Below are 23,222 nucleotides of genomic sequence, written 5' to 3'. Positions count from 1 at the left end.
TAGCAACAGCTACGCCTATACTCTTGTGAATCTGTGATTATGCCATGGTTACATTACCCAATCAATGTTGCCCTTAGTTGCCAACTGTGAGTTATATAAAAATGACCCCTCTGTGCAGCTTCCATGAACAGGAACTGTAGCTGTAGAGACCAAAACAGTTTTTCATGCCAGGCTTTATTTCTGCTGTTAAGCCTTTTAACATGGGGGTCTATGGAGATTACACTCTTGGAGCCAGCCTCAAGTGGCCATTAGAGGAACTGCAGCTTTTGACACTTCAACGTTGGCTTCATTTTCAGCCCTGGAGGTTGCAGCTTGGATTAAAATCTATGCGTACAATAGGCCTTTGAACTTGGGAGGATGAACGTTCAGCTCATAGACTGTGTGAAATAGTGGATGCAGGCATTTTGGTCGTCGCCATCTTGTTTTTTTGGAGCCAGAAGTGACCATATTTGAGGATGGAGCTGTTAATTAGCAAGGGGTGGATTTGACTCATGGGCTGTAGCTACACCTGGCAGATAGGGGGTCAGTAGTTAGCAGTGTCATCTCACAGCAGGTTATTGACTCTGAATTGTCCATAGGTGTGAATGTGAGTATGAATGATTGCCTGTCTCTATGTGTCAGCCCTGTGATAGTCTGGTGCCCTGGTCAAGGAGTACCCCGCCTCTCGCTCAATGACAGCTGGGATAGGGTCCAGCCCCTGTGCCAGGATAAGCGATTACAGATGATTGAATGAACGAAAAATTAACATTTAAACTGGTGCCGCCCCCCACCCCCTTGTAGCTGTGATGAATGTTGAAATTAGAGACCAAACCATTTTTTTTTACCAGGTTGTAAACATGTTATTTCTGCTTTAAAGTTGGGCGTTTCTGACACTTCTGCGTTGGCTTCATTTTCGTCCCCAGAGGTTGCCAGTTGGTTTAGTTATAAAAGACTGTCGTGTTACCGGGCAGCAGTTTGACTCGGTGAATAACAACCAAACTTCAGTGCAACTTTCTGTGTGCTCCGTCAGCTTTCTCTAAACAGGCGAAGGTTAAAAACTATTGTGCAGATGGAGAAATAGATAGATTGTCTAAGTATGAGTGGGAGAGGAGGTGGTGGTGCAGACGGGGCAACAACAGCCCTGAGTCATACTCCGAACCAACAACCTTATGCGAACTTGATGCTCCGCGCCACCTGCAAAGTCACCAGCCTGCGTCTGTGTTTCCGTATGCTCACCCTCCATTGTGTCTGTGTCCTGCAGTCTGACTCCTTTGACTCTCCCTATTCTTTATTCTCAGTGTTTCTCTCTTTCTTCTGCCTCTCTAATCTATATTCTGTCCTCTGATCAGAGAACAAGGTGAATCGCTCCCCTCCTGTCTCCCCTCTCTCTCTTTCTTTCTTTCTTTCTTTCTCCCCTTGCAGTCTGCACCACCCCTTCTCTTTCCTTCCCCCTCCTCTTCCTCCTCCCGCTCCCTCACTCATGTTTAATTCTTAGCTTGACTTCCAGCTGAACCACTTTTCTTGGATCCTAATGAGTTCCAGCTCCTACAACCACGCTTCCACTGCACCTTTGAAGTAGTGTGAAGACTCTGTAGTGTCCAGTCCAGTTTACTCCCCTCCGGGCTGATTTTTAACCCCTTTCTCTCCACCTCCCTCCCCCGTTCTCTCCTTCTCTCCATCCCCGTCTGGCTCTATCGCGTCCTCCCGCTCACTCTGTCTTTGTCCAGATAAAAGAGGGCTGCATTGTGCCCCAGAGATACACAGCCGTAGCTTGCCCACTCCATGCAGCCTTGGCAAGTTTGTGTTCCCTGGAGTGCAATATGTGTGTGTACATTTCCATATTTAACAAGCGTGCGAACCTTTACACACTGGCGCCGCGGCTCCCTGTCCTGCCCTCTCTCCCATTACAGTGTGTCCAATTAGCTGATGATCCATATCCATATCCACCCACATCTTTCTCTCGATGAAAGTGGCCGAGTGGGCACTTCTAGACGAAAGGGCACAGGCAGGTATGGTTTCACGTGACCAGCATCCGGGGGAAATTTACTAATTGACGACGCTCTTTCAGTGGAGTAGAGCCACAAGGGCTGGAGGGCCCTCCAGACGTACAGCTGGACACTCCTCTACAGAAGAGCCAGCATTTTGCATGTGAAAGAGCTCCATCTCTGACTTTCCCTCCCCGTCACGCAGACACTCACCCGACCCTTTCTTTCTCTACAATCGCAGCCATTTCTCATATCTCTCTGTCTCCTCGTTTAGTCTCTCCATCCGATTCTGTCCCCACCCTCTCCTCTTGATCTGAATTCTGCTCTTTCCCCTGTTTCAGTCTCGTCCTTCCCGTTAACCTTGTTCTCATTCTCCACTCTGGGTCCCAATCCTCTCCTCGCCTTGCCTCGCCTCGCCTCGCCTCGCCTCGCCTCGCCTGTCTCTTCTCCTCCTCCTCTCACTAACTTCCCACGTCACAGTGTTCACTTGTATATTTTATTACAAGCCATAAAATTCTTCTGTTCATTGCTACCTTATTGTCGTTTTATTGACAGATGGACTAATCACAGTTAAACCCAGAAACACAGAAAATGAGGCAATAAAAGCCGAATCGGAGCGAGATGTTTTTGCGTAACAAGTATTCAAAGTCTACAGTGTGTTATTGGTGATGTGTTTCAACAGTTTGTAAGAGCAGATCTGTGGTTAGTTTTGAGGGACCGGAGTAATTGCAGCGTGGAGTTTAATCTGAGTTCATGTTTTTATATTATTTATAGGAGATCTTCTCTACCTGTGGCTATCGAATAATATAACTCCTCCCCTTCTGTAGGCAGATGGAGCGCGTAAAAATGTCCAGATATACTACTAGTGAGGAAAACATTCAGGGAGCCTATTGAGCCCTGATCGAGCCTAAGGAAGGAATTATGTTGGAAGTGCACAAAAAATAGAGCCCAGGAGAGCAATACCTCACTTTGGTGTCAGGTTAGGACAGTTTCTTTGGGAAAAACTGAATCTGAAGTCCTCTCATTTGCATCCTATCCAGTTAGGAAGAGGTGTGAAGTTCGCCACAAAAAAACCTACTGACACTGATATTTTTAAGGCAGTCTGAATCACTTTTGTTTGCCGTGTGTCTCTGCAGGTGGGTAAATGGGAGAACGGTTCCCTGTCCATGAAGTACCACGTGTGGCCTCGCTATGAACTATATGGGGGTGCTGCAACCAGGGAGGATGACCACCTGTCCATCGTGACGTTGGAGGAGGCTCCGTTCGTCATCGTGGAAGACGTGGATCCGCTCAGCGGGACCTGCATGAGAAACACTGTGCCCTGTCGGAAACAGATCAAAACACTGTAAGAGTTACAGCTCAGATGTTCCAACTCAGAGTCAGAATCAGTAATAGTAAGAATCAACAGTAATTAGTATCTAGTTCCTAAAATGTTGAGGCAGAGGGTACTGTCTGTAGCTCTGGTTGAGGGTGAGAGGCTGTCAGCAGATAAACAGAGATCTGTGTGGGTACATGAGACCCTAAAAAAGAGGCTGGATCATGGGGAGTACCACCAGTTGGTCCAGGAGCTTGTCCTCCATCATGGACGTTTCCAGGCATATTTTAGGATGACTCGGGGGCAGTTTGACAACCTGCTGTCTATCATCAGGCCGTATGAGTAACCAGCAACAGCTACCACCAGTTTCTCCTCCATTGTTCACCAACTGTAATCTTGTTGTCGTGACCACCACAGAAGGCCCGCCTTTCAAATCATCTGATTGAACAATGGGGGAAAAGAGATGACGTGGGGCACTTTTTTCTGCTTTTTTCAGCTCGAGGGGTTCAGAGCGCTCCAGCAAAAATGCCAGGCGCCTAGGACCGGAAATGCGAGGCAATGCAAAACCAAAAGCTGTCTCCAGCTGCTAAAACACTTTCTGTGTGATCAGGACCTTAATCCTCACTAGGGCTGTCCCTGGCTAAGAATGTACATCGTCAGATCTGATACGTCAGGTGTTGCCAACGGTCAACTGATAGTCAAATCGTGTTTTTTATTTTCCTCAGTGATCCATATTCTCCTTTGTGACATTAGTTTCCTTTTTTTCCACCCCAGAAAAAGAGCTGAAACACCCAATTAAACAATTTGGCATAAGGACTTATTTTATCGTACTACGCACTCCATCCAGCACTGTTTGTTGTGTTTCAGGGCTGCATGTGTAGGTGCGGCGCTGTCTGTAGTGCTGAGAGGGAGCGTGAAAGATCGATAGCAAACTGACAGAACCCGTTATTTAGTTCAGTTCCTGCTTGCTCTCTGTGGTTGTAAACAATGTTTAGCTTTCTGTGAGCACCATGTTCTTATGTGAGTGCTCTGATTAATACATGTATACCAGAATAGGTTATATATTATGATTTTTTGGGAGAAACCAAGCAGTTCTATGTAAAATCAGACATTCAGCACCGCCACATAGCCCGAATTGATCGATCTTTTGTCTCATAACCACATTTTCCTGCAACTGTGACCAGGCCACTTGGATCTAATCATCAAAGAGACAACTATCCGGGTCGCCGCTGACATTCGAAATCCAAATCAACATATAAACGCTTTTTTGCATGCCTATTCATTCTGTTTAAACCCGGTATTTCTGCACAGTTGCAGATAGAGATTAGGTTGCACTAATATTATTAGTATTATACTGTTTATAGGATTAGATGCCAGTGGTGGCTGTGTAGGAGTGTTCCCGACTCATGTGATACAAACATTACTAATAACTCCAGAGAGTTGTGAAGTCCAAAAGTCAACATTTACAATGCAAAATAGAATCATTTAAAAAATTCCCAACATGTTTTTTATCTGTATATCTGAATCTTATCTTTATTTGTCAGCATTAAGCTTTTCAGTAACAACACTTTCACTGCAATCCAAAAACTGTTTGCTTTCCCGTTTGCTGCACGCACTTGTATTAACAGGGCAGTCTGACAGCAATCTGACAGAACCATAAATTACATTTATTCATTAAAGACAGTTGATTGAATAAAAAGGGACAAACTCATTTAACCCAGTAAATCAGTTTAATCAAACTGAGGATTCCCTCTGAGGATTTTTTGTTCTTTCAGGGTGATGACATCATAAAATATGATGACAGACATTCAGAGCCTCATTTGAAAACCTCAATGGAAGCTCCAAAAATATAGCCCTAGAATCGAGGTTAAAATGTCTGAGAAACAAGAATAAGGATGCATGTCAAGAAGAAAAATACATCAGATTATTGTGAAAATGTAATTCAGCACACATCAACAGTGACTCACAGATCTGCCCACTGCAGGACTGACCAGAGCAGAAATGAAAAGGAAAAAAACTGCCCAAATTTTGCCTGTGAATGATGTTAATTTCCCACGACAGCTTTGCACAGCCAAAGGTAGAATCAGTTCACACTTCATCGGTGTGAGAGTGACAGTGCCAGATACACCAAATCACGACCGCAATTAACAATTCATGCCAGTTTCGGACAGAAGTACATATCTGATTAAATAACTATCTGTCTGTCTACCTGTGTATCCACCTACGCAGCAATCAGACGAAGGATTCAGGGATCTACATAAAGCGCTGCTGTAAAGGATTCTGCATCGACATCCTCAAGAAGATCGCCAAGTCTGTGAAGTTCACCTACGACCTTTACCTTGTCACGAACGGCAAACACGGCAAGAAGATCAACGGGACGTGGAACGGCATGGTGGGAGAGGTGAGGCGATACCTCAGCGTCTCTGTCACTTTTATTTTGGCAGCCTGTTCTGTCAGTAATTGTGTGTAATGTATTAGACAGATACACACCAGCACACAACTCTGTTCAGTCTGTGGAAAGCTGCCAGATTTTGCGGGTCATCAAGTACGGCCTCTTTGTGCTCGTCGTGGTCATGCATGTGTAAATGACACGATGGTCTCATTAGAAGTTTGTTGGCAAAGTGTGCAAATGAAGATTGCACCTAATTCACACTTTGCAGCACCATCTTATTATTACTTCTGTTCAAAAGGTGTCGTTGAGACATTTGGGCCGTCAGAGTGGTGGAGTACTGTACGCTGCGGAAAGACATATTTGACAGTGAGTCAGGCAAGAAAAGTAGAATGACTTCTTTCCCTTCATTTGAGGCAGAAAATGCTCCAATTACAGAGCAGGCTTTGGTGCACCAAGCAGCCAGCTTTGGCGCAGAAGTGAAAATTGAAATGTATTCAACAAGTTCTGAAAATAGAAAAAAAATAAACAATAAAACTTTGACTCCCAGCAAAACAGTTTAGTAGAAAACAATGTGAAAAACAGAGACTTGTTGTCCTACTCACTGAAGAGGTGTCAGCTGAAGCTTATTGTGCGTGCCCATTTTACACCTACCCTACGCTACGACTGCCAGCAAGCCACTCTGAGCAGGCAGCTTTATATTTGTCTTTAAGTTATTAAAACAGGAAAAATACTCCTCAGGATTTTAGATGCCTTAATGTCCAGTTGGTTCTTGAAAAGTTGTTTTTGTCATAATTCATATAGCTCTCTTCTGAAGTATAGAAAGTGGTTTTGGAATTGAATGTTTCCCCATACTCGCACACATTAGGTATCTTGTGTGTGTTAAGTCCTTAATTCTGTACAGTAATTCAATAGATTGTCACATTTTTGCTTTGATATCATTTCTATGTGGTTGCCAACATAATTTGTTATCTATAATCCCTCCCAAAAAATTACATTTCAGCATCACTTATTAGAAGTTTGCTTTGTAAATTTATTCACAGTTGCTAAAGATGGTGAATTTGGTCTTGCTTAAATTCAGAGATGGTTTGGTAAAATCTAACACTCTAGGGCTCATACACATTCCACGTGTTTCACCACCTGGAAAATGAAGATGCTACTTGGGTGCTACTTTAATGACAACTTTCAAGGGGCAGAGGCAGGTTGCGCCTGAATTTGCTAAGCGAACATAACTAGCAACGTGTCATAGCCTACTTACTTGAAAAGTTTGTAGCTGATCTTCCAGACGTTTTTTAAGTGTCTGTGAGACTGACCGTGAAGCTGTGGGTATCTCTGCACTAAAATAATCAGCATCTCCCCCACTTTTACCTCAGACTGATATTTATGGAAGAAAGGAAAGATATCTGCCGACACATGATATGTGATGTGCAGTGGGGCAGCTGTGGCGCAGGGGTAGAGCAGGTCATTCACTCATCTGAGAGCCCAGTCTCACTTCGAAGTCGTCAAAATCCACGATCTGCAATCAGCATACTACCACGCCCCCATTTCTCCATATAAGGAAACCGCTTGCCTAGAGTTGATTCATGAACGAAGGAAGCGCTTACGCGAGGAGAGAAGTAGTAAATTTCACAGTTTGTTAGAAGCAATGGCGCCGGGTCTTACAGGAATGCCATGGGTCATTGTAAGATTGTGGAGGACACAGCATGCCAGGATGATCTTGCACACCTTCTCAGGGGTATAAAGTAGTTTGCCACCGGCCGTATCTGATCCAAACACATCCAACGGCCCTTAAGCACGCCAAAAGTGCGCTCTACGGCGTGTGTGTGGGCATGTATGTTATTATAGCGCACCTCTTGAGGGGTTTCAGGGTTTGCGTATGGTGTCATCAGCCATGTTTTAAGGCCATATGCCCGGTCACCCAAACAATATAACATTTTAACATTAACGGAATAGAGACTTACTGAAAATACTAACTTAAAACAATTGAAATAAAAGACTAGAACAAAAGATGCTCACCAACAAGCCATCCACTTCTCACAGCCCCTGCCTCCAAACGCATTCCCACTGTACTGTTTTGCAAAATAAATGAGTCGTGGGTGCCTCCTGGCCAGCGGGCCACAGCCTTAAGGATATGGCAGTCGGCATTACAGATCATCTGCACGCTGATGGAGTGATAGTTTTTCTGTTCATGTTATTGTTAATATTTTAATTGTCACAATGATGAGGGTGAACGTGTGTCAATTTCATGGTAATTTAATCCATTTGGCCAATATATTAGTAAATTAATTATTTTAAAAAATGTTAATTAAATCTCTTTTTCATGAATGTGGTTTTATAGACTCTGCATGTACTTAAAAGGTATGTTTGCATTTTCTAAGTCAGTTCGGCCTTCCTCATTTGTGCGTACGCATGGTCTGAGGCAGTTCTAAATTTGTTCGCAGAGTAAGAACAAATTCGGGTAAGAAAATATTGATGAATCCCGGATTTGTGCGTCAAACGATCGTACGCACAGTTTAAGCACAGATTTGTGCGTACGCACTGTTTGTGAATGAGGCCCATTGTTCTTTTCTCTTTTCTCCTAAACCTAACCATGTGTGTTTGTTGTTGAAGGAAAAAAACGTCAGTTCGTAGTGTCGTACCGACGTAGTGCGTTTATTTTGAAAGAGACTGTGTGTAAATGTTAAATTTCCTGTGAAAACAGAAGTGTAGTTTGAAAGAAGACAACTTGACATGGCATCTCGTCAACAAGACAACCAACAACCAACATACCCAGGGTACCTTGCACGTTGGCATCTCAAAGTATCCTTGGGCAAGATACTGAAGCCCAAATTGCTCTTGGTGGCTGCTCCACCAGCATGTGAGTGTGTGTGAATGGTTACAGAGTAGCAGGTGGCACCTTATATGGTAACCTCAGCCACCAGTGTGAGTGTGTGTGTGAATGGGTGAATGTGACTTGTAGTGTAAAAAGCGCTTTGAGTGGAGTTTTGAGTTTTGGGGTGAATAATTGATCCGTTGATCCGATCAGAGCTGATCAGATCATCACTGGCTGAGAGGAGCAACTGTTTGTGTGTGAGAGCAAACTTTAGGTGCAGCGCACTGAAGGTTACGTGTCACTTTCACTGCACCTGCTGTTCTGCTGCTCCGTCTGTGCACTCCATCTGTGGAGCAAATAATAACCAAGCGGTATAATATATATATATTCCTACGGCGCCCCTAATGAACGGTCCAGCTCCAGAAATAGAAAATCTTAACATGGTGGCAGATATTTTAATCATGCCGGCCTGCCACACATAAATGAATTTGTAGGAAACCCTGGATGTGCGCTGCTGTGTTCCAAAAGTTGAACTTTGTTTATCTAATGACGCAGTTTGGGAACACTTGCGCGCCGCATCACTCTCACTTTTGGGGGCAGCTTCCACACGTCTACATCAACAATGATGGCTTTACAGGCCCTTAGAAGTTCCAACAAAATTGTTTCGATGTTTTACCACTACAATTTAAATTTGTTTTAAATGCAAATAAAAGAAAGTCTCGCAGCTTAAGTGCATATTTTATATACCTATACTGTGTGCTTGGACACTGCAGATAAGGCAAACGCATGTGCTCATAGCCACAAATTAATGTGCACAGTTTATCACCATGCAGTCACTGTGATTCTTGGTTCTGGTTGTCGAGGTGGAGGTGAAGTAATGTCACAGTGCAGACAGAGTTACAGTTCACTTCTGGACCCAATGAACTGTGCTATATTTAGCTTCCATAGGAAGCTACCTGCAGGGTTCATTTCCTCTCCGAAGTGTGTTTTCATACCTTGAATTATGAGCTTTCCTTTCCAGGTCAACCCTCTGCCCAACGGGCCTAACACTTATGTCAGATGGGCTAAGCACCTCGCCCAAGGGTGCACACAGTTCAGTCAGCTGCAACAATTCACTTTGGGGCTCTAAACATTCCCTAATCGACATTGGTCCCGAGGTAAGGTCGTTGTCAGTTCTCATACTTCAACCTATAAGCGCGAAGCTGCACTCGTGCCGTCTGACTTTGGCGATTGAAGGAAAAGGCAAACAGATCGATGGGAGCCCAAAGGTCACAGGTTGGAAACGCGCTCCGTGTGCTTCTTGGTGTGGACGCTGAAGTTTGAACAACCTTCAGAAGTCACAGACAAGTGTCTTTTTTTTTTTTTTTTTTCGTGCGGTAAAACTTTTGCTATTCAATTTACATTAAACTGACCCATTTAATCTATTATATAAAGCCATTTAAGTCATGCTGCCAGTGTCTTTAGTGGGCACTGAGCTGTAAGTGTGGTCACCTGTAATAAACTCCATCGCCCAGACTAAAAGCGCCGTAATGTGCCGTCTCCCTCTCACCTCCACAGATGAATGGTCATTGGGAGGAGGGAGGGGGGCATTCATCTCAGCAGCTCTCTCTCTCTCACACACAGACACACACACATACACGCAGACAAGGGACATTTATGCATGAACGATCACAAAAATAAAAGAATACATGCATGAATGCCGACACATGGACACAGACAGGCACACACACCCAGACTGTGTCCATATGCGCACAGAGAGGACACACTGGTAATGTCAATACATCTCCATCTCTCTCTCTCTCTCTCTCCCACACACACACACACACACACACTTCCTCATATATCTGCTGTATCAAACAAAACCATCCCGTGTCCTTCTCCAGTTGGAGCAAAGCCAGAGCTACAGTATATCTCACACCATTAATGGACAGAGATCTGGACTGGCGCTGACACACACTCTCACACACACACACTTGGACGTGCCTATGCACACTCCTGAACACTCACAGAGATCACTGAGGGCCTTTACACAATTTGTCACAGCTTGGAAAGACAAAAGATCAAAAAAAAAAAAGGAGAGGAAAATCAATGAACGCTTTAAGAAGGCCGACATTTTGTCATAACTCGATTCTGGCAGTGAGTGTCAAATTTCATGGGCTGCATTGACTCGTGCCGCCCCTAATACCCCTAATCTAAAATATTAGAGGCAATACACTTGATTACATGAGTTTGGCCTCGCTAGTGGAGTCGCATAAAGACACCGGCACACACACACACCAGCTGAGACACATACACAAATCCTCGCTCACTCATTCTCAATAACACCCACATGGGTCACTTTCATAACACAGAGAGAACAAGTCGTAGGAGGGAGATGGAGAGAGCGAGCGGAGAGGGAGAGGAAGTGAGTACACTGCTGGATGGACTCGCTCTCTTCCCCGGGGAGACATTCGCACATTCAAGCACTAACACACACACACACACACACACAAGACACATACACAAAAGCAAACATGCACATCCGTACTTACATGCTGACAGAACAAACAAGATTGGAAAGTTACAAATGCACACAGACACACACACACACACACACACACACACACACAAAGCGCACGCTGGCAGACACAAACACTTTGAAAACTGCAGATAATGTGCAGAGTAGATGTGTAATATTCTCCCTGCCTGTAAAGGTCCACTTCACAGGTAGAGAACAAAGGTTCGCTCCCTTCTCTTTCTCTCTGTCTTTCTCCCTTTATGACTCACTCATATGCACACACACACACACACACTAATGCTGAAGCACATACTGGAGCTTTGACTCACAGCGCCACAAACGCCTTTATTAACTCAGTAAGACAGTCTCGTCCCACTTTACCCCCGTGCTGTAGGGCTGTAAAATTCGGGGCTAAATATACTACCTGTGCAGAGGTACTGACGGGAGCGAGGCAGGTAGAGGGAGGAGAGGCATTGGGGCGGCTATTTCAAGCAGCCATGACCCACTGTGGTAACCCACTTTCTTCCTCCCTCTTTCTGTCTTTCGCCCTCCCTCCCTCGGCGCGCATCACGAGTGTCCACTCCGAGCTGTGTGTGGAAAGTGTGTTGTCCTCCCGCGCCATCTTTGTCTCTAACGTCTCCATTCTCAGGCTCTTTGCCTCACTTCATCCGCTCTTCGTCAGACCTTTCCCATCTGCTGTTACGTCAAGTTTGATTTCCTACATTTCCCAGAATTCCTTTTGACAGTTAACGGAGAGAGTGCCTGAATCTGCTGCATGCTTTATACATGTTAACCCGTTAACGTTCTGCTCGACCGTTTGGAGCTTCACTTTGAGCTACTTTATCTAAATAAAAAATGTGTCGAGAATAACTCTATTCTCCCTGTGTCAGCGTGGGTTTTCTGTGGGTACTCCAACTTCCTCCCTCAGTCCAAAGACATGCAGGTTAATTGGTGACTCTAAATTGTCCGCAGGTGTGAATGTAAGCGTGAATGCTTGTCTGTCTCTATGTTTCAGCCCTGTGATAGTCTGGTGACCTGTCCAGGGTGAACCCTGCCTCTCACCCAATGTCAGCTGGGATCAGCTCCAGCCCCCCGCGACCCTCAAGAGGATAAGCGGTTACGGAAAATGAATGAATGAATGTTGCCATGTCTTTAAACAGTATGCCTTTTCATTTCGCCTCCTACAGGAAGTTAATAACACAAAAAGCCACACAATAGACACGTTATAGTTTTGGATGAACAGAATTATGTAACTTTATACAAAAAAATAAAAGTCTAATTAGGGTTAGTTAATTTAAAAAGAAACAAACAAAAAAAAAAAGCTCTACCAAATGATTCATGTGTCCCTTTATGTTAAAGGTAATGAAGCTTTGCTAATGTCATTAAAACAGACAATTAATTACTAAGTTAACAGTAACTTCTGATCACTCATTGTTGTTAAATGATGCATTTAATATATATATATATATATATATATATGTACTAAAAATAATTTTGTAAGTTTGATTTTTTTAATGCCTCTACGCCGGCGATCCCTGTAGCCGCAGGCATTACAGTATGTTCTTGTGTTGTCTGTCCATCCGTCTGTCTCATTCACAACGCCATATCTCAAAAACGCAAATTTGGCACAAACATTCACTTGGACTGAAAAATAAAGTGATTACAATTTGGTTGTCGGAGGTCAAAGGTGACCTCACAAAACTTGTCTTTGGCCATTAATCAAGAATTTATAGGCTAATTATGACAAAACGTCACACACACGTCTATAAAATAGGATAAAATGATCAAATGATGACATTTTATATTCAAAAGGTTGAAGGTAAACTAAACTGTGACATCATAATGTTTTGCAAAAAAACTTTTGTGGCCATTACTTAAAGTCATATCTCAGGAACAGAAAGGGAGACATTTGGTCAGGTGCTGGATTGGTGACACTAATCTCGGTGCCCATTTCGAAATGTGTTGATTGTATGAATCTTCTGTGCTGCCCGGGGGGTAGATATGTGTGGCAGCCATGTTTTTTCAGACATGGATGTATAAATTGAAAGAGAAACTTGACTGGTGCATGAAGGCATGCAACCACGGGGCGGTAACTCTATTGTCTAAAGCCGTACTCGACCAGACAGTTGAGTTGTCATTTTATGGTCAAGGTACTAAAGCTAAGAAAATAAACTCTCTACCATGAAGTGACGTCTCAATGGTTTGGTAGAGGCTGTATATGAAAAACTATGGGCTCTGTTCAAAAAAAAGAAAAGATTCTCTGTTGTGTGTTATTGCCCCAGGAAAATAAAAAATGTAAAGAAATGCTTTATCCTTTGCCTTTTTTTAAGAGTGGACATTAAAGGGTATTCCTCAGACTCAACTTGTTGCTGTATTGCACAACGGCCGGTTGACAAATAGCTTTTTGGACCTCTTCCACAACGGACTGTGTCTGCATGACTGTTGAACATCAGTGCAAAGTGATGCATCTAGACAGAAGATATTGCTCTTGGATAAGGACTGACACTAAAATCTAATATTTACTCCTGATATATTAGATTGCTGAAGAGGCTCAGTCACATTTATTCATTCATCCAGTGAAATAAGAGCAGAGCCAACAACAAAATGGTCAAAGAAACGTACGGGACGTCGTAAAAAGCTATTTTTCAGCGATGTTGAAATGAACTTGGGGGCTGCTACAGGATAACGACGTCCACCTTTGTCCAGATTACATTTCTTAAAAATCACCCACAAGCACACTCACCTTCAGGTGAACTGGTGGCTGTGAAAAACTATTTTTGTGCTGCTTTTTTTGTTTTTTTTTACAATAAGCTATTCTTATCTGTCTTGATTGTTGTTTTTTTTTACAATAAGCTATTCTTATCTGTCTTGATTGAATTTGTTTTTGCATGTTCTTGTTACAGCAGCACCAAACAAGACGTTCCCCCTCAGGGAGAAGTTTTAGAACAGATTTCTCCTTTACTCTGCACTCCATTCATTACTGGAAGGATGAGAGACGTTTAGATAATTGATGCTATTTCTGTTTTCCTCTGTCTCTACTAGGTGGTGTTGAAGAACGCCCACATGGCCGTCGGCTCCTTGACCATCAACGAGGAGAGGTCAGAGGTCATCGACTTCTCCGTCCCCTTCATCGAGACGGGCATCAGCGTCATGGTCTCACGGAGCAACGGCACCGTTTCACCCTCAGCCTTCTTAGGTGAGGAGCACAGCAGAGACGTCAGAGACGGGCTGACGGCCATTTTCTTTACATTTTCTGATATTGTAATTATGCGACTATCAAAGCATAAATGCTCAGTCTCTTGGGATTTTGATCTTTTCCAACCGGTTGCTCCGAAAAAATGTTTAGTGACACCTTTTTATTAGTGGCATCCTCTTACTGGTTGCCAGGAGACGGTGGGCTTTGGTTCAGATACAGCTGAACCAGCTTTACACCTCAAGGTGTAAAGGGGAATTTGCAGGACAGGTAGCACAGGTGGACATGTAGTCTGGAATGTGAAACAATGATCCATGTTCACCATGAGGGCTGCTATAATACAGGCAGACGCACTCTGGTTTAATAGTCGACCATATTAGAGCGTACATAGGCCACGCCAGAGTCCTGCATCAGGTCGGATGACCCGTATAAAAGGTGATTCACAGGTGGTGTTTCGTCTTAAACCCTATCCAAACAGGACAAGTATTGCAAGAGGGTCTCATTTAATTACTAATAACTGCGGAGGTCGACTGTGATCTAAATCCCATGCGAATCTGCCATGTCCGCAATTTGTCAAGTAAAAATTCCACCCCAAATTACCCCATATTTCACCAAACACAGAGGTCATGAGATCGTATTAGTCCTTCGCAAACTGGCATCTGTGTGATCTGGGGTTGTATTTCTGCCTCTTTGTTGATCGAAAGAATTAGCATTTATAAATGAAAGTTTAGGCAGCTTTTTGGGTGCAGGAGGCTCATCTCACAGCACAACATGGAGACCCATTCACAGAAAACACGTACTCCAATCATTTAGAAGAGCGAAATCTCACAAGATGATGAGAAGGATGACATGTGACAGTGTGTGGCAGATTCAGTTCTGTCTGTTTAACTCACATTAAAAGAAAAAAAGGAGGTTTACACTGCACATCACCACTGACCGTGCACATCATATCCAGGAAGTAATATACATACATTTAAGTAAAATACAAACTTTGTTCACCCATGCAAATGCAACACATAAAACACAAGGTCCCCAGACTAACACAAGTCCCGTGCAAAAAGGGATTTAATTTAATTTCTGGGTAAAACAAAGAACATGCAGGTAACATCCTCAGTGTTGGATAATAAATATATTAAAATCAAATCAAAATAATTTAGTTAAATAAATAAATAAATAAATTTAGTTTTTTGATCTTCTGACTGCTGGTTTTAAGTTTCAGCTCCGTCTTTTACACCAGCTGGAATATTAGAGCCACTTCAATCAGTTGTGTTACTAACATGTTAACTGTGGAGATGTGCTGCTCGATATTATCAGAATAAGCAAAAAATATTCTTTTTCCTGAAGTATCTTCATTTTTAAATGTTTTATTTTAGATTTACATGTTTGAAATGATCCCAAAAGATCACTTAAATGTGCTGCCTAACCAAAACATATGAACGGGCATGGATATTTTTGGATTTGCGGTTTTGGGTTAGGCTGCTGATCTTGTGTCGGCGGGTCTAATTGGTCATTTTTGCGGGTGCAGTATTGTGAAAATCAGACGTGTGCAGGACTCTAGGCCTCGCCACAATACACAAATTTTTATTTATTTTGCAAACATTTTGTGGAAGTTAAACTATACATTTGGACAGAGGCAGCAGATTGGTTTCAAAGACTCTTTATGATTGTTTGACATTAATGTAACTTTCTTTTCGCCTATACGTCTGCCACATTGAGAGCGCTGAATGGATCTTAGTCAGGTCACTTTAAGTTGACATCCATTTTCACACCTTTAGAAGTTGAACTCAAAGTGATTTAGTGGACACAAGTGATTAGAGCCAAGTCCTAATGCGTTTGTGTGATGATGAGGAGGCAGACAGGAGAGCGTGATAATGTGGTTAACTGTTTATTTATTCTCTCTTTCGCTTCCTGTCTCTTTGCCCTCTTGTATTTCCCACTCCTACTCCAATTCTCTGACTCTCCCTTCCTCTTCTCAATCTGGCGCTCTACATTTGCATATCTCTCTTGCCCTCTCCCTCTTTCGCTTCGTTTTCTTTCCCTCCGTCTCTGCCGCCCTCGCTCTTTTCTCCCTCTTCCTCCCTCCCCTGACGTCCCTCGCCTATTCCCCGTCATCTTACACTCCTCTTTTTCCCCCTCTTTTCTCTTTTCCTAATCTCTGTCCGTCCACGGTTCCTCCCTCAATCCCTGGTCTCCCTGGTCTCCCTTCTTCATCTCTCTCCCTCTCCTCTCTTCCCTCTTTCGCCCTCCAGAGCCCTTCAGTGCGGATGTGTGGGTGATGATGTTCGTGATGCTGCTGCTGGTGTCAGCAATAGCCGTGTTTATATTCGAGTACTTCAGCCCTGTGGGCTACAACCGCTGTCTGGCTGACGGCAAAGGTGAGAGGCCTCAGCTCAACACACTCCCAGACACACACACACACACACACACACAGAGGCAGTGTACCTGTTGGGGGGTGGGCTGCACAGTGTTGGAGGATATAGATGTAAATGGATGCAGACATTTTCTCTTCTTTTCACCGTGCCGCCTCCCTCGTCTCTCACTCCTTTTGCTCAGAACACACCAGATGGGAGGGCGCGCTCAGGTTGAATTTACCAGAGAAATTATACCGTTGCAACATGTGTTAAAAGTAATGTTTTACTTTGCAATTAAAGTTAGACTTTTCAGCACTCTGCAGCAAATCTGTTTTGTAGGAAATATAACTGTCCAGATTACATTTATCTGCATGACAGCAAAGTGTTTACAGAGCCACTGAATATTAAGTCTCATTCATGAAATGTGAGCACAAGTGTGTTAACTGTTTGCAGAAGGAAATTTACTTGTATTTCCACATTCATCAATATGTTAGTTGCTCCGATCTTTTCGTAGGTCGTAAATAATGATTGCACATCATTATTGCTTGAACTCCACGAATGTATCTCTTGTTTGAGTAGTGAAACTGTGAGAGTCACGTACTGACCAAACACTATCAGTGATGGCTGTCAGAATGTACAACGATTTAACACTTAACACAACACATACATCACCTCAGCTTCTGAGTTTGCTGTTGACTGCTCCAGTGGAGGCATGTCGCTGTCTCGGTCATGAATACTTTCTGAGAGAGACTGGGAAGAGCCTCCTCCTGTAGCTGTTGGGTTTTTTTTTTGCATCAAGTGTCATATTGAACCGTTTTCGTTTAACTTCTTGGATAGTTCCCTCTAGGGGTCGACAGATAATCGGCCTGGTCGATTATCGGGCCGATATTATGAATTTTTAGGGTTATCAGAATCAGCCGATATGCCGATATACACTCTTGTTTTCCTTAGCTGCACTGTTTTGCCCCAGGCGTGCTTCTCACTGCCTGCACGTACCACTGTAGGATCTTTAAAGTTAACTCAAGCCCTACCTTTTTAGCCTGGTTTTTAATTGAGCTCTCCTTTATTTTATTTTATTATTATTTTTATTGTTTTTCATTTTATTTTTGAAATTTTGTATTTATGATTATTGTGTATTTATTTTTATTAATCTGTTTTTATTTAGCTGGCATATTCTTCAACTTCGTTACTTATTTATTTATTTTTAACTTATTTATTTTCCTATTTATTGAAAGATCTAAAATTTCGTTCTTTATTCTGAGTTTTTATTCTGCCTCTGGTGTTTTCTTTGTCAGTGTTTTTTTTTATTCTGTGACAACTATGATTTTTACAGCGGTATACAGCGGTACATATATCGGTTGTAAATATTGGCTATCGGTATCTCTGTTTCATAATAATCGGTATCGGCATCGGCTCTGACAAAACCATGTCGGTCAATCCCTACTTCCTTCATCAGAGGACAAGGAGTTAACAGCATCTGTTGCCTCCTTTCAGGCCTTTGATTCACCTGTCCCTGTCACACCACTAATAATGAAATTATATATATGACAAAATATTTTTCTCTCAACCCCACTTCACCTAAAATACCTCTAATCTCAGTGTTGGAAAGGTTTTTCTCTCTTTCTCTTTCTTTGTTTACTCCACATATTTAATGAATGAAACCCATTGTTCATACTTAACATAGGCTAATCCAGGCACTAGGTTCATGGTCATTAGATCAAGGTGTTGTGTAAATGCTAAAACTAAATACTCTAACTAATATACAACGTAGCTCACACATTTCACCAGTGTTGTCTAATCTAGTTTGGTTGCCCACAGTATGCAGAATTGATTTTAGATCTTTTAATCACCTATAAAGCGCTGCGTGGGCTGGCTACACTTTATATCTCTGAATGTCCCCTTGCCACAATGACATCACTGAGGTCTTCTGACCAAGGCCTTATGGCTGTCCCAAAATCAAGGCTTAAAACCAAAACCACTAATGTGTAGATGTTCATAAAGTAGTGTGAGAGAGTAGTGTGCAGAAATGTTAAAGCGTCTCTTAGCAACAGTTGAGTCCCAGTCCAGCTGCTGAACTGCTGTTATGTAGGTGGAGACAAATAAATGATTGAATAAACAAAAGAAAATCAGAAATCTGGTGTTGCTTTTTACTTTTAACTAACAAATGGTGCTTGTAGGACTCTTCTATATTCATTCATTCATTCATTTAACTTTAGGATCACATGACAAGACACTGTTACTTTATAACCATTTTCCCATGTTGCAAGTACAAAACAAATCAAAACGTGGAAAAGAAAAGAAACAAAAGACACAAATGGCTGCTCACACAAGAAAATACCAAACATGGCTAATTTGTAGGTTTGTTTGTATTTACAAAATACATATAAACAAAGTACCATGCAGTTCACAATAAAAAAAGAGTAAAATAAAATGGAATGATTTAAACAGCACATTTGGCAGATTCGCTTTTCTGCCTCTAGATTATAACAAACCGTCTGATTTCAACAGTTTCAACAGTCAAAGGTCAAATATCAGATCTCAGCTGAGCACAGAGATCTTTGCTCTTTAGACAAATTGTATGCAACATAATTTGCAGCTGTACCATATTCAGTTTTTATCGTTGTAAAAGGACACAGATTTGGGGAAAGCTTTTATACATAGTTTCCAACAATGGAATCACAGCTGTGGTTATATTCAGTACAACAGTGCTCCCTGTCATGTGATATTTCTTAAACATACAGCTCAGTAAAGCCTAGTTCACATTACACGATTTTCACCCCAATTGTGCGTCGCAGAGACTATCGTAATCTTATCAGTGTTCATACCTGGCGACGTGTGTTTCTGTCATCGGGAGTCTCGCCAACTGCGTTACGACCTGTGTGTGCACACCACAAGATTTCTGCACCGAGCCCTCGCCAACAGAGCCCCAGATAACGCGGTGATGTCACCAAACTAAGGTTTCATAACTTGGAGACGACACATCGTAAAGGCATGGATATTCTTCCCAGTGTTGAATCAGATCTGCCTCCAGGGCCTGGGTCCAAACACAACGCGCTCCCCGTGATCCTGTGGACGCCGCCATTGTTGTTGTTGCTTGCCGGCTTGTCAGTGTTGCCAGATCTTGGGAGAGAAACAAGCAACCAGGGCTATGGAAACAAGCCCAAAAGAAGCAACTAGACCTGGCAACCCTGCGGCTTGTCCTCCTCACATTTCTTCCGTCCTCCTGCGTGCTGACGTGGGACGTATCCTGCCTCTCATTGGCTGATGCTCCAGTTTTCTAGCATGCCAGATATCCAGTCCCAGTCACAGACGACGGGGCGACTTGTAGGCTTGTTCACACATGAGGACTCATCGTGGCAGACTATCTGCCGACTCACCTCCGACCCAAGGTGGCTCTCAAGATCCTCTGCGACGTCAAAATCGTGGTGAAAATCGTGTAATGTGAACTAAGCTTTAGATGGTGTAGTTTAGTGGTTCATTACTGACTGATTAGGACACGTCAAAGGATTGTAAGAAAACTCTGATAGGTTGTGAGATCAATAATTAGGTAGAATGAGTGAATCAGATTAATCACATTCCCTGGACTGGAAATGAGAGTTTAACCAAAGCAGCAATAAGGTTTAATCAGACATGTTTGGTGAAGGAAACTACTTGTATAGAAGCACATTTGGTAGGTGACGAGTCTTTGTTAAGCAGTGATGATGTTTAGTGGATCTGAAAATCACACGTCTGCTCACCACAGCTGATGCCTCTAGTTTTACTTTTCTTGTGGCGTCACCTTTTCACAGGCTGCTCTCCACCGTTTGCACTGTTAATTGATAAATCAAAAGAAAAAATCTGAATGTTGTTTGCTCGTACGCACTCCAGTGCCAGAGCTGCCATGTTTTTAGTCGCCCCTTTGGTTTAATTTCCTGGCATTTTCTAGCTTTCTGATTTTCTGAATAGCGTCTGAATGGGAGAATTTTTAGCAGCCAACTTGAAAGTCCTGAATGTGAGACTAGCACCAACAGCACATGAAAGCAGGATAATAGCTCTGGCAATGAAAACAATCTGACGGTGGAATTTAAATCAAGTACTATCTGTCCACAAAATTTCAACATTCAAAGAGGGATAAAAACAGGAAATACTTTCATCTTCCACAAGTATGCAGAGAACATGGCGGCGGGCAATTTGGGCCTCCGCAGAAAGAGTGTCGGATGAGTAATTCTCTAACTAGTAATTTGCACCCAACGAGCAGGCATGGGTACAGCTTTGCAGGTTAATGCTTCCTCTCTGTAACATCATCGCTGCACGTCGTCTTTACAAATTGTCTTACTGTGCACAAAGACTGACGGAGACACAGACGCGCGAACACACAGCGAGCGCCGCCTCCACATATAGACCAGCCGTCCTCACTGACCCAATGACTTCATTCTCCTCTCCTCCTCCTCCTCGTCCTCCTCCACGCTGCTCTCTTTTTATCATTTACAGGTGTGTCTCACCGCCTGGGTTTCAACACACTTCCAGCGCTGCTTCTTTCACACTGGACGAGTCATTTGCATTCATTTCCATATTTCCCAAAATCACGTGTCAGCTCTGACAGCGAGGGGCTAGTTTTGTGTCAGATCTCCCCCCAGCCAAAAAGATAAGACACGGGAAAAAAAATAAAAATCAATGTCTTCCCACAACTCTATCTCTGATGTGGCTATATATAGACACTCTTTTTTTCAGTCCTCTCATCCTTCATCATGTTCTGGAGAAGATGTACTCCTCCCTAAAGCGCTGTTCTCTTCTGTGTGCCTTTTGTTTTATCTGCTTGTAGCGCTGTGGGAGTTTGGTATCATGAAGAGTGCAGATCGAAGTTTGGACTCAAAGGCTTCGACGCAATAATGTATCAATGGCCTGACTGCAGATTTGTAAAGTCTCTGCCCGATTCATTTAACCAACTTTCTTGCAAACTTCACAAAGGAGATATTTGGCACGATGAAGTCAGTTTGTCCGTGAACAAAAGCCCCATGCAACAATACACACCCACGTGCGTGCACACACACTCGCTCTCGTTCTGTCTCTCTCACACGCTCACACATACCCACACAAACATTATGAACCAACTGCTTATCGCAGCATAATGGCTGGAACGAACCAGGCTGCTGCCAGCTCATAGATGAATTGGACAGTTTATAGCGTATCCTAAAAAATAAAATAATATATGAATTACTTTTACATGTGTGATATGTGTGTATAAAGGTGAGATACACTGAACAGGAATGAAATGCAACACTTTTGTTTTTGCTCCCATTTTTCACAGGTTTGAGTTAAAGAGCAAAAAATATTAATATCTCTCAAATTTTGGCCACATTTTTTTTTTTTAATCCGTGTTAGCGAGCACTTCTCTTCTCTCTTCACTTCTCTCTTAAATAATCCATCCATCTGACAGGTGTGGAACAAGATGCTGATTAAGCATCATTACTGCTCAGGTGTGGCTCGGGCTGGTCACAATAAAAGACCACTCCAAACATTGCATTTTATTTTAAAGTCAACACATTTTTAACCCATTAAGATCAGCTTTCTTGACATTTTGTGCACCTATTACAAAATATATGCCAAACAAATGACAAAAAATCCATTCCTTTATGCTCTTTTTTCCTGTAAAGCGAAATATGACGTGTGCATGCAATCAGCTTTAATTTTACCAGCTATCTTTGATTTAATCTCAGTTTTATTCTTTAGACAAAAGCTTGTATTAGTTTAGGTCACATTTTAGTAATTTTTACCCTTCATAGTTTTTATCAGCGACAACTCAAAACATTTACGTCAATGAAAAGTCATGACCTTATAGTCAAAATTTTTCCCTTCAAACTAATCTAATTAGGCTGACACAGGTATCAGAAATTAGAATCAGAATCATTAGAAGACAGGTGGTATAAAAATTTCATTTAGACAAGACAAATTGTCTATTTAAACCAATATGAATATAACTTGTATATAACTCCAACAGACAGCACAGCAGAGAGAGAGTGAGTTACGGCACTTGAGGATTACGGCGCCCGGCATACCGACACAACACCACTTTATCCTGTTAAACCAGTCCTCACAACTTGAATTCATTTTTATAAAAAAAAAAACCTTTGGATCCCTTTGACCTGAGGACCCTTACAGACTAAAGGAATATGAATAACTTACAGGGTAATTGAGGAATGGACACATAATTTCAGGAAACTTACAACCTGGTTTTATACATCCGAAGAACTGCTTAGCTGCTTAGCAACCAGACCAGGCCTCTAATTGAGACAAGCCTTTATTTGTCAAAATGTGTTGCCACTCTGGGCTAGTAAAAGGGTACAGGTGTTCATTGGGACTAGGCTTTAAATGATAAGTGCTATAACGTAGGCAACTGGATTTGACACTGGTTTACACCCTAGCTGATCTGTCTTTAATCACGGCTGTGTTTCTTTCAGAGCCTCACGGTCCATCCTTCACCATCGGTAAGGCCATCTGGCTGCTCTGGGGTCTGGTCTTCAATAACTCTGTGCCAGTGCAGAACCCCAAAGGCACCACCAGTAAGATCATGGTATCAGTGTGGGCCTTCTTCGCTGTCATCTTCCTGGCCTCCTACACTGCCAACCTGGCTGCTTTCATGATCCAGGAGGAGTACGTGGACCAGGTCACCGGTCTCTCAGACAAGAAGGTAAGATGGAAGGTTGCCAATCTGTCTTCTTTCA

General features: G+C 42.7%; 1 protein-coding gene across 1 annotated transcript in view; it reads left to right on the top strand.

Annotated features, from left to right (window-relative positions):
- The window catches only part of LOC126405365 (glutamate receptor ionotropic, NMDA 2B-like), a 205,327-nt gene that overhangs the window by 149,229 nt on the left and 32,876 nt on the right, over positions 1-23,222 (top strand). Inside the window, exons 9-13 of the mRNA XM_050069073.1 lie at positions 3,101-3,309; positions 5,509-5,680; positions 14,020-14,173; positions 16,420-16,545; positions 22,959-23,188. Coding sequence (XP_049925030.1) covers positions 3,101-3,309; positions 5,509-5,680; positions 14,020-14,173; positions 16,420-16,545; positions 22,959-23,188 — 891 coding nt within the window. The remainder of the gene's footprint in view (positions 1-3,100; positions 3,310-5,508; positions 5,681-14,019; positions 14,174-16,419; positions 16,546-22,958; positions 23,189-23,222) is intronic.

The sequence above is a fragment of the Epinephelus moara genome, chromosome 18, assembly GCF_006386435.1.
Source record: "Epinephelus moara isolate mb chromosome 18, YSFRI_EMoa_1.0, whole genome shotgun sequence".
Lineage (NCBI taxonomy): Eukaryota > Metazoa > Chordata > Actinopteri > Perciformes > Serranidae > Epinephelus > Epinephelus moara.
Note: the sequence above shows the minus strand (reverse complement) of the source record. Positions and strands in the feature narration are given on the sequence as shown.